Below are 15224 nucleotides of genomic sequence, written 5' to 3' on the forward strand. Positions count from 1 at the left end.
ACGACGATGGCTACCAATCGTAATGCACCGTCTGCTGCCAAAAGGCAATGAGCTGCTGCTGTGTAGCAATGCAGTCCCACGTCTGCCAGCACCCAGGAAACATACGGTGATGGTGAGCTGAGCAGGCTCCATACTTGCCGTGGTATGGCGTCTGCACAGGTAACCCAGGAAAAAAAGGCGCGAAACGATTGTCTGCCGTTGCTTTCATGGAGGGAGGGAGGGAGGGAAAGGGAGGGCCTGACGACATGTACCCAGAACCACCCGCAACACTGTTTTTGCCCCATCAGGCATTGGGATCTCAACTCAGAATTCCAATGGGTGGCGGAGACTGTGGGAACTGTGGGATAGCTACCCACAGTGCAACGCTCCGGAAGTCAACGCTAGCCTCAGTACTGTGGACACAGTCCGACGACTTAATGCATTTAGAGCATTTTGTGTGGGGACACACACAATCGACTGTATAAAAATGATTTCTAAAAAACCAACTTCTATAAATTCGACCTAATTTCGTAGTGTAGACGTACCCTTACTCTGTGAATAGTTCCACTGAAATCAATGGGTCTACTTGCGGAGCAAGGGACCTATTGACTTCTGCAGAATCCATTCCTGCTTCCTCCTAAGATATGCCTAAGTTATGACCAGGAGTGTATTTGGTAACCAATTCCCATCTGAGAGAAGCAATGAGGTCTGCAGTATGCCCTGAGAAATCACAATACAATTGGAATTTACCTAATCAGCCACTGGGCAACCATTAAATAGGAAACATATCCCAATATACAGCCCCAGAGTTTTTCTTAAAAGAAAGCTTCCCTCTTGATATTCATAGCAAATAACTTTGGATGAAGTTAACACGATTATCCCATATCAGTAATACTGGCAGTGCACTGATATGGCAGTAAAGTAGGGCTACTATAATTTCAGGCTACTGAGAGTACACTCCTCTCTCTAACGGTACCAGTGACTTTTTTCTCAGTGAGATACATTTCTCTGCAACCTATGATGTTCCCAGGGCCCTGATGTAACTTTCAGTCCACAGGCTCCAAGATTTCAGTCATTCCTGAGCTATAATAGCCTTCCCATTTTAAACAGAGGGTTTCACTTGACGCAGTGAAAAAGATTTTAATACACAAGATCATTCCACTACAACAATAGTGGAGGAAGGAAGACTGAAAAGATTTTAATAAAATGTTGAATGTATTTTTAGGAGTGCTTTAGTTTAAAGTATCTATAAGCCCAACACTGAAGGGGGTTGGCTCCCACTTGATTAGGGGGAAATAATAAATGGTGGTATCTCCCAAATGCCACCCACTTATGGCACCAGAATGAGATGTCACTCACAGTCAACTGTGCAGATCTGTCATTTTGAGCAGGAGGGAGTAAACAGTTAACAATATTGACATTTAAATATCATTACTCGGCATCTGAGATAATCCTCTAATGAAATGAATGGGGCAGTTCAGCCCTCTGAGAGCTATTGTTCCAGGCTCTTGGCATTCTCATATAGACATCTCTGCTGTGGTTGCATTCTGGTCACATTTCTGAAGTTTTCTTCTGAACCATAACAGCTAGAGATTCTTTGAAAGTGAAAGCTGAGATTCTGGAGAACAAGACAGTAGCTTCAAAAAGGTGCTGAACAACATAAGGGCATGTGCCAGTTATGTCCAAGCCCTGGAAAAACTGGTTTTAATCACTCCTGGGAAATGTTAAAATCTAACAAAAAAGTTCTCATGCAATTAAAAAAAATCAATATTTTTTTTTACTTAAAAAGCAAGAAAATCAATTTTCATATCTAAGCCAGGAGGTGCCCTTGAATTCCAATCATAAACTCCATGAGGGCAAAGAATTAAGCTGACAGTAGAGGTGTATGAATTAGCTACGGTTTTTTTGTGGCCTTTCACAGAATCATAGACTATCAGGGTTGGAATGGACCTCATGAGGTCATCTAGACCAACCCTCTGCTCAAAGCAGGAGCAATCCCCAACTAAATCATCCCAGACAGGGCTTTGTCAAGCCTGACCTTAAAAACCTCTAAGGAAGAAGATTCCACCACCCTCCTAGTGAAAAAGTTTTTCCTAATATCCAACCTAAACCTCCCCCACTGCAACTCGAGACCATTACGCCTTGTTCTGTCATCTGCTACCACTGAAAACAGTCTAGATGCATCCACTTTGGAACCCCCTTTCAGGTAGTTGAAAGCAGCTATCAAATCTCCCCTCACTCTTCTCTTCTGCAGACTAAACAATCCCAGCTCCCTCAGCCTTTCCTCATAAGTTATGTGCTCCAGCTCCCTAATCATTTTTGTTGCCCTCCACTGGACTCGTTCCAATTTTTTCAACATCCTTCTTGTAGTGCAGGGCCCAAAATTGGACACAGTACTCAAGATGAGGCCTCACCAATGTCGAATAGAGGGGAATGATCACGTCCCTTGATATGCTGGCAATGTCCCCGCTTATACAGCCCAAAATGCCGTTAGCCTTCTTGGCAACAAGAGCACACTGTTGACTCATATCCAGCTTCTTGTCCACTGTAACCCCTAGGTCCTTTTCTGCAGAACTGCTGCCTAGCCATTCGGTCCCTAATCTGTAGCGGTGCATGGGATTCTTCTGTCCTATGTGCAGGACTCTGCACTTGTCCTTGTTGAACCTCATCAGATTTCTTTTGGACCAGTCCTCTAATTTGTCTAGGTCCCTCTGTAGCCTATCCCTACCCTCCAGCATATCTATCACTCCTCCCAGTTTAGTGTCATCTGCAAACTTGCTGAGGATGCAGTTCACACCATCCTCCAGATCATTAATGAAGATATGAACAAAACTGGCCCCAGGACTGACCCTTGGGGCACTCTGCTTGATACTGGCTGACAACTAGACATCGAGCCATTGATCACTACCCGTTGAGCCTGATGATCTAGCCAGCTTTCTATTTTATAGTCCATTCATCCAGCCCATACTACTTTAACTTGCTGGCAAGAATACTGTGGGAGACTGTATCAAAAGCTTTGCTAAAGTCAAGGAATAATACATCCACTGCTTTCCCCTCATCCACAGAGCCAGTTATCTCATCATAGAAGGCAATTAGGTTAGTCAGGCATGACTTGCCCTTGGTGAATCCATGCTGACTGTTCCTGATCACTTTCCTCTCCTCTAAGTGCTTCAGAATTCTTTCCACCAATCAAATATCAGGAAGCTGTTTGGGGCAGTGGGTGCTGCACTCACCTTTTAAGCTCCTCCTCCAGTTCCTTGACTCTGTTCTCCATCTTGGCTTTGGCCTGCTTTGTTGCTTCAAGCTCTCCCTTCAGCACCTCCTGCTCCCCAGATAGCTGGTCCACCTTAGCAATCAAATCATTCTTCACAACATTCAAAGCATTTCTTTAAGGCAGGGAAAGGAACAGTAAAGAGAGATGCACTGAGAACAGAAACTGCCTCCTACAGGCAACTGAGAAAAAAAAACCACACATGCCACAAAAGCATTCAGTGTAGTGGGAACTCAAAGAAAAGTGGTGGGGTTGGTGGGAGGGAGTAGATAGGAACACAGGAATTGCCAGACTGCATCAGACTATCTAGTCTGGAATCCTGTCTCAATTGGTCAGCACCAGATCCTTCAGGGGAACATGTGAGCACACCACAAAAGGCAGACATAGTGTAATCTGCCCCCCATGTTAGGTCGCATATTGATCACTAATAAAGTTTGGCTTAAGCTCCACAGCATGAGGTTTAATATCCTTTCTATTATTTTTTGTTATCATTCAGCTGTGGATATTCTTGATAGCCATCAGGTCCCTTTTTTGAATATTGTTACGTTTTTAGCCTCAACAATTTAATGTGGCAGTGAGTTCCACAGTCTAACTGTGTGTTGTTTAAAAAAGTATTTCCTTTCATTGGCTCCGAATTTTCCTCCTTTCAGTTCCTTTTACTGTCTTTGTTCTGGTATTATGAGACAGAAAGAACAGAATTTTCTAATCTACCTTCTTGATACCATTTATGACTTTATATATTTTTATCATGTCCCCTCTAATTTGTCTCCTTTCTAAAGTAACAATCCCAATATTTTCAATCTCTCTTTATATGAGACTTTTTCCAGGCCCTTGGTCATTCCCATTCCCTGTCTCTGAACCCCCTTTAATCCTGTAATATTCATTTTGAGATGGGACGACCAGTACAGCACACAGTTTCTTACTTGCAACGGTTTCTTACTTGGTCTCCAGAAGTTGCGAGTTCTCCAACAGCAGATTCCCCACTTCTTTGCCCATTCCTGAAAAAAGAGGCCCAGAAGTTTTGATCTGCACCTCCAGAAAGACAGGACCTTATTCTGGGCTAATTGACTCATGCTTAGGAAGAGAAATAGCTTTTGCTAGGCAGCCTTACAGCTGTGTGTCCTGCTGCAGAGTGCCTCCTGCTGAAATAATATGTAACAGCAGCAAATGTGTCCATGTGTCTTTTCTGTAAAGAATACAATTTTTTTTTACCACTTACCTAAATACACACAAGCTTCCTTGAGAGGATGGGCCAACAAGATGGTTGCACTAAAGCTGGTTAGGAGAAGCTGGGTCTAAGACTCCCACTCCAACCCTGACATACTGCAACCGCTCCTTATAGTGACTGCTATGGAGGGAAGCGAGGAGTTCAGGGGTTCTTAGTGTCCACAGATTTATAGCAATGCAGAGTGTTGTCCAATTTACAACCCATCAGCGGGTGTCACAAGATTTTTGCTCTTCATAGTATAGAAGCCAAATCCCCAGTCCTTAAATATACCCATTTTCAGAGTTCTTGTAGCCAGCTCCATGTACATGAAGGCCCCATGGTACCATCCTCGTCCCACTACTGCAATCTTAGCAGGGTTTTACATAGATTGCCCCCTTGTTTCTTTAGTTTTATTTAGGCATCTCTAAAGATATTAAAATTAATTCAGAGCCACAACACTGCAGGCCCAAATCATAAAAGGAGGAGGTTGCACTTTTGCATGCACATTTTTAAAGATCTGACCCTAAGAGTGAGGGCTGAGTTCAATACTTTTAAGTGAAGCTGAAAGGGGATCGACCCATCCAGGACAGTTTCCTGCTCGAAGAGACTCTTGGGGTTACAGCTGTAGATACAGTCCCCTCCCCAATGGGGGCAAAACACAATTCTAGGGGGTAGAAGCATAGAGACTACCCCCCTCCCCTCATGGCATGACACTGATGCTTGGATAGCAGTCTCTCACTACAGATGATGAAGTACAAAGAGCTCACACAACTGCTGTGGCTTGAGTTGAAGTTCTCCATCATATTACCTTGCTGTACAAAAATTCCTTCCTTTATAACAGATATAGGCATTTTTCAAGAGAAATTATTCAAGGTGTAAACTCACTTTTACAGGAAAATAATAAACAACTCACACGAAGTAAATTGCAGTTAGACAAACAACACTTCGACACACAGATCCTCTTCCCACAATTAGATGGGATGGGTTCATGATGGCAAAAGCAAATTCCCAGCAAGGATGGACAAGAAGCAGCATTTTAAAAAGTAAAATTTAAAAAATATTGAATAGGCAGGAAATGAATCACTTTGATGTTTCAGGCTATGTGTTCTCAGAGTGCTGGGGGTGGGGAATACTACAAACACCTCAGAAGTGGGAGACAAAAACTCCAGGTTGGGTGTTAACCTACTAAAAATGTATTTCTGTTGTGGGGGAAGAGGAATGAGAAATGCCCCCTTTCTTTCCTCCTACAGATGATCACATATGTGGTATGGAGCTAGCCACTAAGCTCAGTGATTATGGGCATGGGACTCTGGTTATAAAGTGCTAGGGATGTAAAAGTTTAACGGTTAACCGATAAGCATCAATAAGCATTATTGATTTCAGTTAATGATTAAACTCCCCTGCCGCCCTGTGCCTGGGAGCAAGGAGGCAGTAGAGACCCGCGCATCAGCCAGCAGCAGAGCATAGCAGGGCAGAACTCCTTAATAGTTAACCATTTAACTGATAGAATTTTAATAGGTTAAACAGTTACTATTTTTAAACTCTAGTTACATCCCTAAAAGTGACATTCCCACCCACCCCCACTGGCTTTTAGCAATAAACTAAATTAAATATATATCTAGTAGCATTTTTAGAAATGGCATAATGATGTTCCAGAAGCAGAAGGGGGAAATGGGTAATGGGAGTTCATGTGTAGGACCTTCTTTGGATTACTCCTTTCTGTATTTTGATTCCCTTGCTACTTATTGGGTACTGGTGCATCCCCAGTACAGAAAGGAGCTGTGATGGAGAGGATCAGCCAGTCACCCCAGAACAGAAGCTCCACACTGTCCAAGCCACAGATATCTTCCCAAAAACTGCACGGTGGAAACTACAGGACACCTTACCCCAGGAATGGTACAGAGGGCTATTTATGGAAATAGAGGACAGGAGACAATCTTCCCCAGAGCAGCAGCATGGTATTCCAAGACAACCTGATCTTAGTGCACTGAGTGGGGAAGCTCTGAGAAGTTGGCAGAGGGACAACCCTATTTATATGAAGAGAACTCTGGGGTGGAATTAAAAGGAGATCTTTTCATGTACCCCTGCATACAACCAATGTGAGGAAAAACCTGGGAAGAGAGAGACATATTTTACAGAGTCATCCCATACTATAGCTCTTCCATATCCAGACAATCACAGTCTGAAGCATCAAAGTGGATGATCAACTACATCCAGAAACAAAAGAGAAGCCCAAATCCACAGAAACTGAGCTATTGTCTCCTTTGTCTAAGAGATGATACCACCACGACAAAAAACAAAACCAAGAGAACTCAAGAAGCGTGAAGTGATGTTGGGTGGACAAAAGGAGTTAAGAAAAAACATATTTTAAAAATGGCCTTCGCCTTACCAAAGAAATCATCCCGCACTATGAGAGCCATTCCATACGAGAAGGGGAAACAGAAAGAGATGGGGACAAAGGGAGAGGGGAGGAAGAAAGGAAGAGAAAAAAGCAGCCATTAAGTACCAATCTGTAAACAGCAAATAGAGCAGCTCATCAGTGTGTATGAATATGTGTGCGTGATACATACTATGACATGTGTGATACATAGTCATGTACGTGTGCATGGTGTACATTGTGATGCTCAGTAGGGACAAGTCTATATCCTGCTCATTAGAGCTTGGCCTAACAGGGATTTAAAGCCTGAGATATCAAAATATGCTCCACAGGATTTCCTGTTCCATTTCCATCTTAATCGTTTGCCCTGAGCTATGCATCTTTGGGCCTCCCACCCCAACAACAAAGGTAACTAACCAGACAGCATGGACAGGGCATGGGAAAGACAGGGGGAGCGGGAAATTAAAATGAGAGGAAATCATAGTTTATATCCAGGGTGCCCTTCCTCTCTTTACATAGGGTCAAGCCCATTTCCTTACACAGGAACATTCCACATGCCCACTCACTTCAGTGGGGCTTTTCCCAGGGAAATATCTTAGACTTTGGTCTTTCATGGGAGAATAATAAAGAAAATCCAGACCAAAAGAAAGGAAGATGCATGCTGCTTTCCCTTTCCTTGGCAAAGCTCTCTCAGTGCTCTGTGGGCCCAACCCTGGAGGGCACTGGCTTTCTCAACTTCCAGGGAGTCAATGGGACATGAAGTCACTCAGCACGTCTGCACTGCCTCTAAAGACATTGGTGTCTGCACATCAACTGCCTTGGATAGGCAGTAAAGGCCCAATCCAACTTGGGAACTGGATCAGGCCCTAAGTGCACTGTAAGAGAAGGAGCAAATTCTCCAAATGTAGGGCTCCCAGGGACTTCTGATGGCAGAATGTGGCCCTAAACCAGTGAGTTTCCTTTACAAAAACAGTGTAATAGGAAGGCACAGAGACAACATCTGCAAAATGTTTAGCCAGGAGGACAAGGCTTCAACAAAGAGCAGAAGTTTTGCCACTTTCAAGTCTACCTCAATCTTCATTCATTTGGAGTAAGGAGAAGAACCTAAGCTAGATTTCTGTGCCCACCTGGATTGGGCTTGGGGTACAGCTCCTGCACTGACAAAAAGGAACTTTCCACCCTAGACTAGAGGGAAAGACAAAGGGTTTCCCCATGGTCCTATTAAGAGAGTGGAGCGAACCTACAGAAAGCCACCCCAAAAAAAAAGGCTTATCAAGACATAGCAGGCATGTGAGCATAAAGCAGAGATGTTCTATTATATCAGGACTTATCAGTGCAAGCCAATCAAACAAGGAAAAGGCAGAACAAAGGCTGCAAAGCCAACTGTGATTGGACAGCAGCAGGGGAGTATCATGTGTATACCACATCATTCAATCTAAACTCAACAAGGATAAAGAAAAACAAGGAAACTGAACAGAGGAGAGATACACACCTGAGAACTCCCCTAAGGGCCATGTCCAGCGAAGCACAGAGAGACAAGGGGAAAAAGGAAGTGAAAAAAGGATCAATCAGTGACTGAAACCAACAAAATCAAAATTTTGTTAAAAAAATTAACAATGATTCAGCCATTTCAATGTCAAAACGCATGAAATAGTAAGGACAGGACCTGCCATGACAGCAGATGGCATGATTCTACATAAAGGACATAAAAAAAAAATCAAGGGAAGGTAACCCACAATGAACCTGGAACCATATGCCTTGGTTGTCAGTTTTGCAGACAAGAATCTGATGAGGCCGTGTCTTCCTATGCTAGATGAACCTTTGTTTTCCTATGATATGTTCTATTTAAAACTGTTGGCCAAAGGCTAGTTCCCACATCCCGCCCCTTCCTCCTCCTCACCTAAGTGAATGATATATTTGTCTTTCCCAACCATATCTCATAGTACCAATGATGTAGTCAAAGGATGCCTTAACCTGCAAAAACAGCCATTAGTATTTAAAACAGTCTTTATACCCCAACCCCAGGACTGGCTTTGTTATTTGGCTTCAACTTCTGTGATGAAATAATATATAACTTACCACTAGTATATTACATGAATCTCTCTCTTCATCACAAACCCTCTTTTATGAAAAGCAAGGTTGCCAAAGTAAACATGGCCAGGTCACCTAGCAGTGAAAAGAAGGACCCTCCCATAGCCCATAAACAACATCCATTTTGCCACTCACCCTTCAGTTCCAGATTTTTATGGTCAGTGAAAACTGGAAGGGTGTTTGTGTGTGTGTGAGAGAGAGAGAGAGACACATACTGTACCTACAGTAAATACAGTGAGATTATAGGAGTAAAAAATGAACATGCAGGAGTAAATGAGAAAGAATGTTCATAGGGTTGTAGTTGGAAAGAGGGGAATTTAATTAACAATTATTACTAGTAAATAATTGTTTATATTCCACATCACTCTCTCAACTACATCCTTACACGAACAAATGTATATGAAGCTATAACAAAGCAATGGGAAATCTGGATTTAACCAATGCATTTAGACCATTCTCTCCAAAGCTGCAAAAAAGAGTGCCAAGAGATGATAGTCCAAAGCTAGCTTTGCAAACATCCAGAAAGGCAGACTAAAATCCCTCCAACCAGGAGATGTACAATCCTCAGGAAGTATGTGTAAGAATAACTTCTGTAGACATCTGTTGTTTTAAAGGCATCACAAGTGACATTCTTCAGATACTACGAATCTTAATCCACCTGGGAAAAACATATTTGGAAGACTTTGCACCCATTTTGTGGTCTCCAATATGAGAATCAAGGCTAGGCTGTCTCATTTACACTGGTGACAGCCTGAAATAACTCCATTGGCTTCCATTAATTTACATGGTGAGAGTTGAGAATCTGGTCCAAAAATATAAAGAGCGCTTCTTAATTTCTGGATCCTGTTGAGCTCTCTCTCCACTGTTTGTACCATGTCTACTTCATGCAGTTTTCTCTGTGATTCTTCAGGCTGTAGTCGGGATGAAGGAAAAAGAAGTGCCCCAGAGATAACAACTTGTCAGAAAAGAGCAGAAAACCCAACAGATTCACCATGATCAAGCCCTAGCTTTTCCTTGGCTAAACTGCAGCTTTATCAAAGATCTTTAGAACTTTGAGTGTGTGAGGGAAGAAGGAACAATAAATTAAATTAGCCTTTTTGTCTGTGAGTCTGAGAAAGCATTTATAGCCAGAGCCTTCTAAAACTTATGATGGATTAAATATAAAAGTATAACATTTAAAATCTTCTACCTGTCTCCCTTCCCTCACCCCGTCCTAGCAATGTGTGCTTCATATCATCCAAATCAAAACTTCCCTTAGATTAGGTGACCAGAACTCCAATTAGCATCATTTCCAGGAAACTGATAGGCCTCATTTCATCCCATTTCCCAGGCTTGTAAGGGAATCCATAAAAGCCTCCTCACCTAGATGGCCAGAGTCATTACCACAGCTCTGAGACTGTAAGCTGTATCCACCCTCCAGTGATGATCCACGGAGGCTTCCTGATGATTGTATGGAGTTCTTTTGCTCTAATCAAAACCAAAAAATTGTCTAGGGCAGAATCACAAAAAAAGCTGGTGACTGAAAAATCCTATCCTATGATCCTCAGTAAGACAGCAGGTGAGGGCGTGTTTTAATATGTTTCTTGGTATAACAACTTGGGTATGTAGGATGAAAAATCAGAATCTTTCAGAGTGATCCTGGAGGTCTTCGAAATTCTTCCTTGGTGACAGGTTCAATTTCCTGGATGATCTCTAGGAAGGACAAACCTTTCCATAGAAAGAGTAGTTATTCAGGACTGGGAAAACATAAAGCAAGAGTCTTGTTTAGGATGGCACTTCATTTGACATGGTATAAGGTAGGACTTCACAGAACTCCTCTCTTTTCTAAGAATATAATCTATTAAGTACTTCCTTTTGCTAATATATTTAAACCCTAAGGATTTCCTTTCAATTGGGCTCTTAGTGCTTTTATTACAATGGGTTTTGCTTTTGTGGAGCATTTTTAGGTGTTTCATCTCCTACAGTATGCTGCTGCTTCTACAGTATATTTAATAAATGAAGAGTGAAGAGAACAACCCCAGATTCAGTTACTGTGAAGGTTTACTACAAGACCCACTCATAGAAGGAGGAACCTACAAATAACAAGACAGGTGAAGACACTGCCCACATACAGTAACACTCCCAATATGGGGTAGCCAGCAAAAAATAGTTTGCTTTTAAACATCAAGAAGAGACCAAAATAGAAGCCTCAGTTCCAAACAGGAGCAAACTGAAGTTTAAAGAAACTCTCCTTTCCATCTCAGTGTGCAGCAAGGAGAAAAAGGAAACACAGTCTTTCGCATGCATCTGAACAAAGAGGCAGCCCAAGGCACTTATGTTTAGTCTGGAGAAGAAAAGACTGAGAGGGGACATGGCAACAATTTTCATGTACATAAAAGGTTCTTACAAAGAGGAGGAAGAAAAATTGTTCTCGTGAACCTCTGAGGATAGGACAGGAAGCAATGGGCTTAAATTGCAGCAAGGGAGGTTTAGGTTGGACATTAGGAAAAATTTCCTGTTAAGGTAGTTAAGCACTGGAATAAATTGACTAGGGAGGTTGTGGAATCTCTGTCACCGGATGTTTTTAAGAACATGTTAGACCAACACTTGTCAGGAATGGTCCAGTTATTATGTAGTCCTGCGTTGAGTGCAGGTGACTGGACTATATCATCTCTCGTGGTCCCTTCCAGTCTTATACTTCCATGGTTCTATGATTCTATTATTTGGGGTGCCCAATTTGAGAACCTTAGGCCTGATTGTCAGAAGTCCTTAGTGCTTAGAGGTGAAGTAATCTTTGAGTTAATTAATTTGTAGGTGCTTAGCACCACTGAAAAGCAGCATCAAAATCTCTCAAGCTGGTCAAACAAAATGTGTGACCACTTGAAACTCTGGGCCTAAATTTGTCACAGACTGTGCTGGGCCAGGCCCCTTCAGACTACAGGGTCTGAATCCCAAGGTTCTTGTGAGTGAATTCCAGGTAGACAATGAACAGGGAATGTACTGTTCCAAGTAGTTTTTAGCTGAGGTTGTCATTCTTCTGAATGACAAACATTTCAGAACCTGATGTTTCCTGACAAGTAGAAAGCAAACAACATCAAGCAGCAGTTGACACAAACAGATAATATGATTGCTGACAGATTGCCAGACAGTGCTCTTACAGACAGGAGAAGCACAAGGGAGAAGGATAAAACAGATGGGCAGCAGCTAGATTTTCAGTAGCTGCAGCAATCTGACTCTTTTGGGAAGAGTGCAGCCAATAATGTATGCTGAGATGGCTAACCAAAATTCATGCTACAGTAGACAGATGAAGATCTAACATCCATGTACAGTTTCTACTAAAGTCTCCTTCAATCTGAGTGGTGGTGTCAGACCTTATGATTGTTCATAATATTCCTGTCTCAGTCAGAACTCGTGCTTCACCCTTGATCAGACGTATTCTTCCATAAGAGCTGATAAACACAATTATAATAAACGTCTGCAAAGGTGCTGCCTCCTGTCATATACAAGCCAAGTGCCTCAGTAACAATGAGTTGTTTTCAACTGGGCTCTTCTCCAAAATTATTCATCAGTCCTGCATCAGAATCTAAAAAATAAATGCCTTAGGACTCAGGGACTGGCCAGCATTTTTGTGATCTGCTGCTGCTGCACAATGCAGCTGTTCTAAATGCTGCAAAGGTACTGCAATAAATAGGCTATAAACAATCACCTATGCAGCAACACACCCTTGAGGCCTTAGAGGGTTTAGATACAAGGCTCATAATCTGTTCTTGTCAAAAGTGATTTAGATATCTTTTTTTTTTTGCAGAGATGGTCAATTGCAATTTTGCAACAAGATCACGAACTGGCTTGAATGAATCTACATCCAAAAGTACTTTGGTGAATACTGTATTTTCAGAATCAATGATGAGATAGGCCATGAGCCTTTGTCATTTCAGCAAGCTCAAGAGACAACCAGCAAGAAAATATATTCACCCTACACACTTAGTGCTTTCAAATACATCTCTTGCTTGTACTCGGAGCACAGAAGGCATTCTGTGAGAGCCCTCTTATGTCTCAAGTTACTGGAGAACTCCTCAAATCAAGACATTGAGACTTGAGAGTGATGTACATAACTAGAGGCTTTGTCGATCATATCTGCATTGTATTAACTTCTATGGGACTTAATCATGTGCTTAAGGGCTCTCATGAACAGGACCTAGACACCCAAAGTTCTATCCCAGGAGGCACTGGGCTCAGTCTATAACCTGGGATAGATTTCCTTCTTTGGCTGTTCCAAAGTCCTGGTCAGGAACCTCAGGTGGCCCCTTCCAAGATTGCCCTAAAAGGTGTACTGCATTCTTTTTTACACTCTCTACAGCAGAGTAAAACATACAATATAGGCTATAATATTTCTGTATAAAAGAATTTTTTTGAAGTTTTTATAAAATTAGGAAAAGTAATTACTGTCTTGCAGGACAGTGGTCTGTTTTCAAATCTATATCACTCCAAAAAAACCATCACTCCATATTCAATTGCAAGTGTCTGCAAAATTATCTTTGGGTGGTGAAAGGGAAGGAAGCACAATTGTTCTTCCAGGGAGTTTGTGCAGGAGAATCACACACAAAAATTAACCTACGCATACAGACGAAGACTGTCCTAACAAAACAAGGCCCAAAGCTATTAAAATGACTTTTTGTTAGTTATATTATGATTATTACATATTTCATTCCTAGATTGTCCCAAATTCCATCCCAAATTGTTTTTATTGACAAGGAGCCACAATTCTGAAAGGAAGAAAGAAAATTGTCCGTTTCTAAAGCTGTCACTCAGCCCTAACTACAGTGGAGTGAACACAGTTGTTATAAATATCTTTTACCTAGCAGGTCTGCTCCTTCATCCACATCCCCGATGACCTCCGACCCTGCTGTGGAAAGTTCATGATACAGAGAGTCTGTGTTGATGCCAAAAGCTTTGTTGACAATCCCCTGTGTTGGGCTGTTGTTGGAGGAAATAAAAAGAAAGAATCTTGTTACTTGGAAATATTTTAGATAAAAGATTCCTCTCCTGAATTATCGAACAAAGTAGATCACTGCAATTAAAATACAGATATCTTTCCATTCATTCACTATAGGGCTGAGACCGTGGACTTACTATGTAAGGCATAAATATACCTTACTCCTCATATCAAGGACAAGTATCTTTCAGGTTCCTAATATGAAAGATGTACCTCCAGTGTCCCTTAGATTGGCATAGCAGGCCTAGCTCGCATCAACAGATTAATGCAAAACTCCTTTAAAAATCATATTGTTTTATATTTATTATATAAAAACCAGAATGTTTCCTACTAACTGGAGCTCCTAACTCTGATTATTAGTATTCATTTGTTTTACTGTAGATCTTGGAGACCATTCAATCCCACAATTCCATCAGTTCAGGTACATGGCAGGGACCCACTACTATGGTGGGGCCAGATAAGTATTTAAAATTTGAAACAACAACAACACAATTTCTCCTACAGACTGTGAGGGAGAAATTAGCCTGTAGGGATTTGTTTATTCTTTTAGTGAGCATGTGTGCATGGCTATATATGTGTGAGTGTATGAAGGACTTATTTAGGAAAAGGTAAATCAAAGAGATAAACCTTACATTTGTATTGGAAACAGCAAGGTCTGGGATCTTTTTTAACCTCAGTTGGGAGCAAGTTCCAGATTCTTGGTCTGATTCCTGTGAAAGTTCTGTTTCCTGCACACATGAGCCTCCTCCTATTTGTTGACAGTTTCATGGCCCCAATGGAACACAGGTATTGCGGGAGAGGCCAATCCCATGGACTGGTTTGAATACTGGAATAAACACCTTGAACTGCATTCTACTGTATTGGGAATCAGTGCAGAAAGTGGAGCAGCTGGGTGATATGTTCACAGCTTTCTGCTAAGCAAACAGATAACAATGTTCAGTATCACTGGAACTTATCTCAGGTTTTGTAGCTTCATTCCTAGATATACTAAATTTCAGTAACCTAGCCTGAAGGTCATGAATCCATGGGGCACTGTAGTCAGCTGTGACTCACAAGATGAGGCATACACTGTTGGCCAACCTGATTGCCTTCTATGACGACATAACTGGCTCTGGGGATATGGGGAAAGCCGTGGACGTGATAAATCTTGACTTTAGCAAAGCTTTTGATACAGTCTCCCACAGCATTCTTGCCAGCAAGTTAAAAAAGTATGGATTGGATGAATGGACTGTAAGGTGGATAGAAAGCTGGCTAGATTGTCAGGCTCAATGGGTAGTGATCAATGGCTCCATATCTACTTGGCAGCCGGTATCAAGCGGAGTGCCCC

General features: G+C 41.9%; 1 protein-coding gene across 26 annotated transcripts in view; it reads right to left on the reverse strand.

The window, feature by feature from the left end:
* MAPK8IP3 (mitogen-activated protein kinase 8 interacting protein 3) overlaps nucleotides 1-15224 on the reverse strand; it is a 187681-nt gene that overhangs the window by 77539 nt on the left and 94918 nt on the right. For 19 of the 26 annotated variants that reach the window (XM_044979863.1, XM_044979854.1, XM_044979847.1 and 16 more), the window contains 5 exons: nucleotides 13760-13878; nucleotides 8327-8338; nucleotides 6847-6864; nucleotides 4191-4248; nucleotides 3213-3365 (listed from right to left, as the gene is read on the reverse strand). In XM_044979863.1, the coding sequence (XP_044835798.1) occupies nucleotides 3213-3365; nucleotides 4191-4248; nucleotides 6847-6864; nucleotides 8327-8338; nucleotides 13760-13878 (360 nt within the window). The remainder of the gene's footprint in view (nucleotides 1-3212; nucleotides 3366-4190; nucleotides 4249-6846; nucleotides 6865-8326; nucleotides 8339-13759; nucleotides 13879-15224) is intronic. The other 7 variants (XM_044979872.1, XM_044979862.1, XM_044979850.1 and 4 more) reach the window with 2 other exon arrangements.

Source organism: Mauremys mutica, chromosome 11 (genome assembly GCF_020497125.1).
Source record: "Mauremys mutica isolate MM-2020 ecotype Southern chromosome 11, ASM2049712v1, whole genome shotgun sequence".
In the NCBI taxonomy this organism is placed as follows: Eukaryota; Metazoa; Chordata; order Testudines; family Geoemydidae; genus Mauremys; species Mauremys mutica.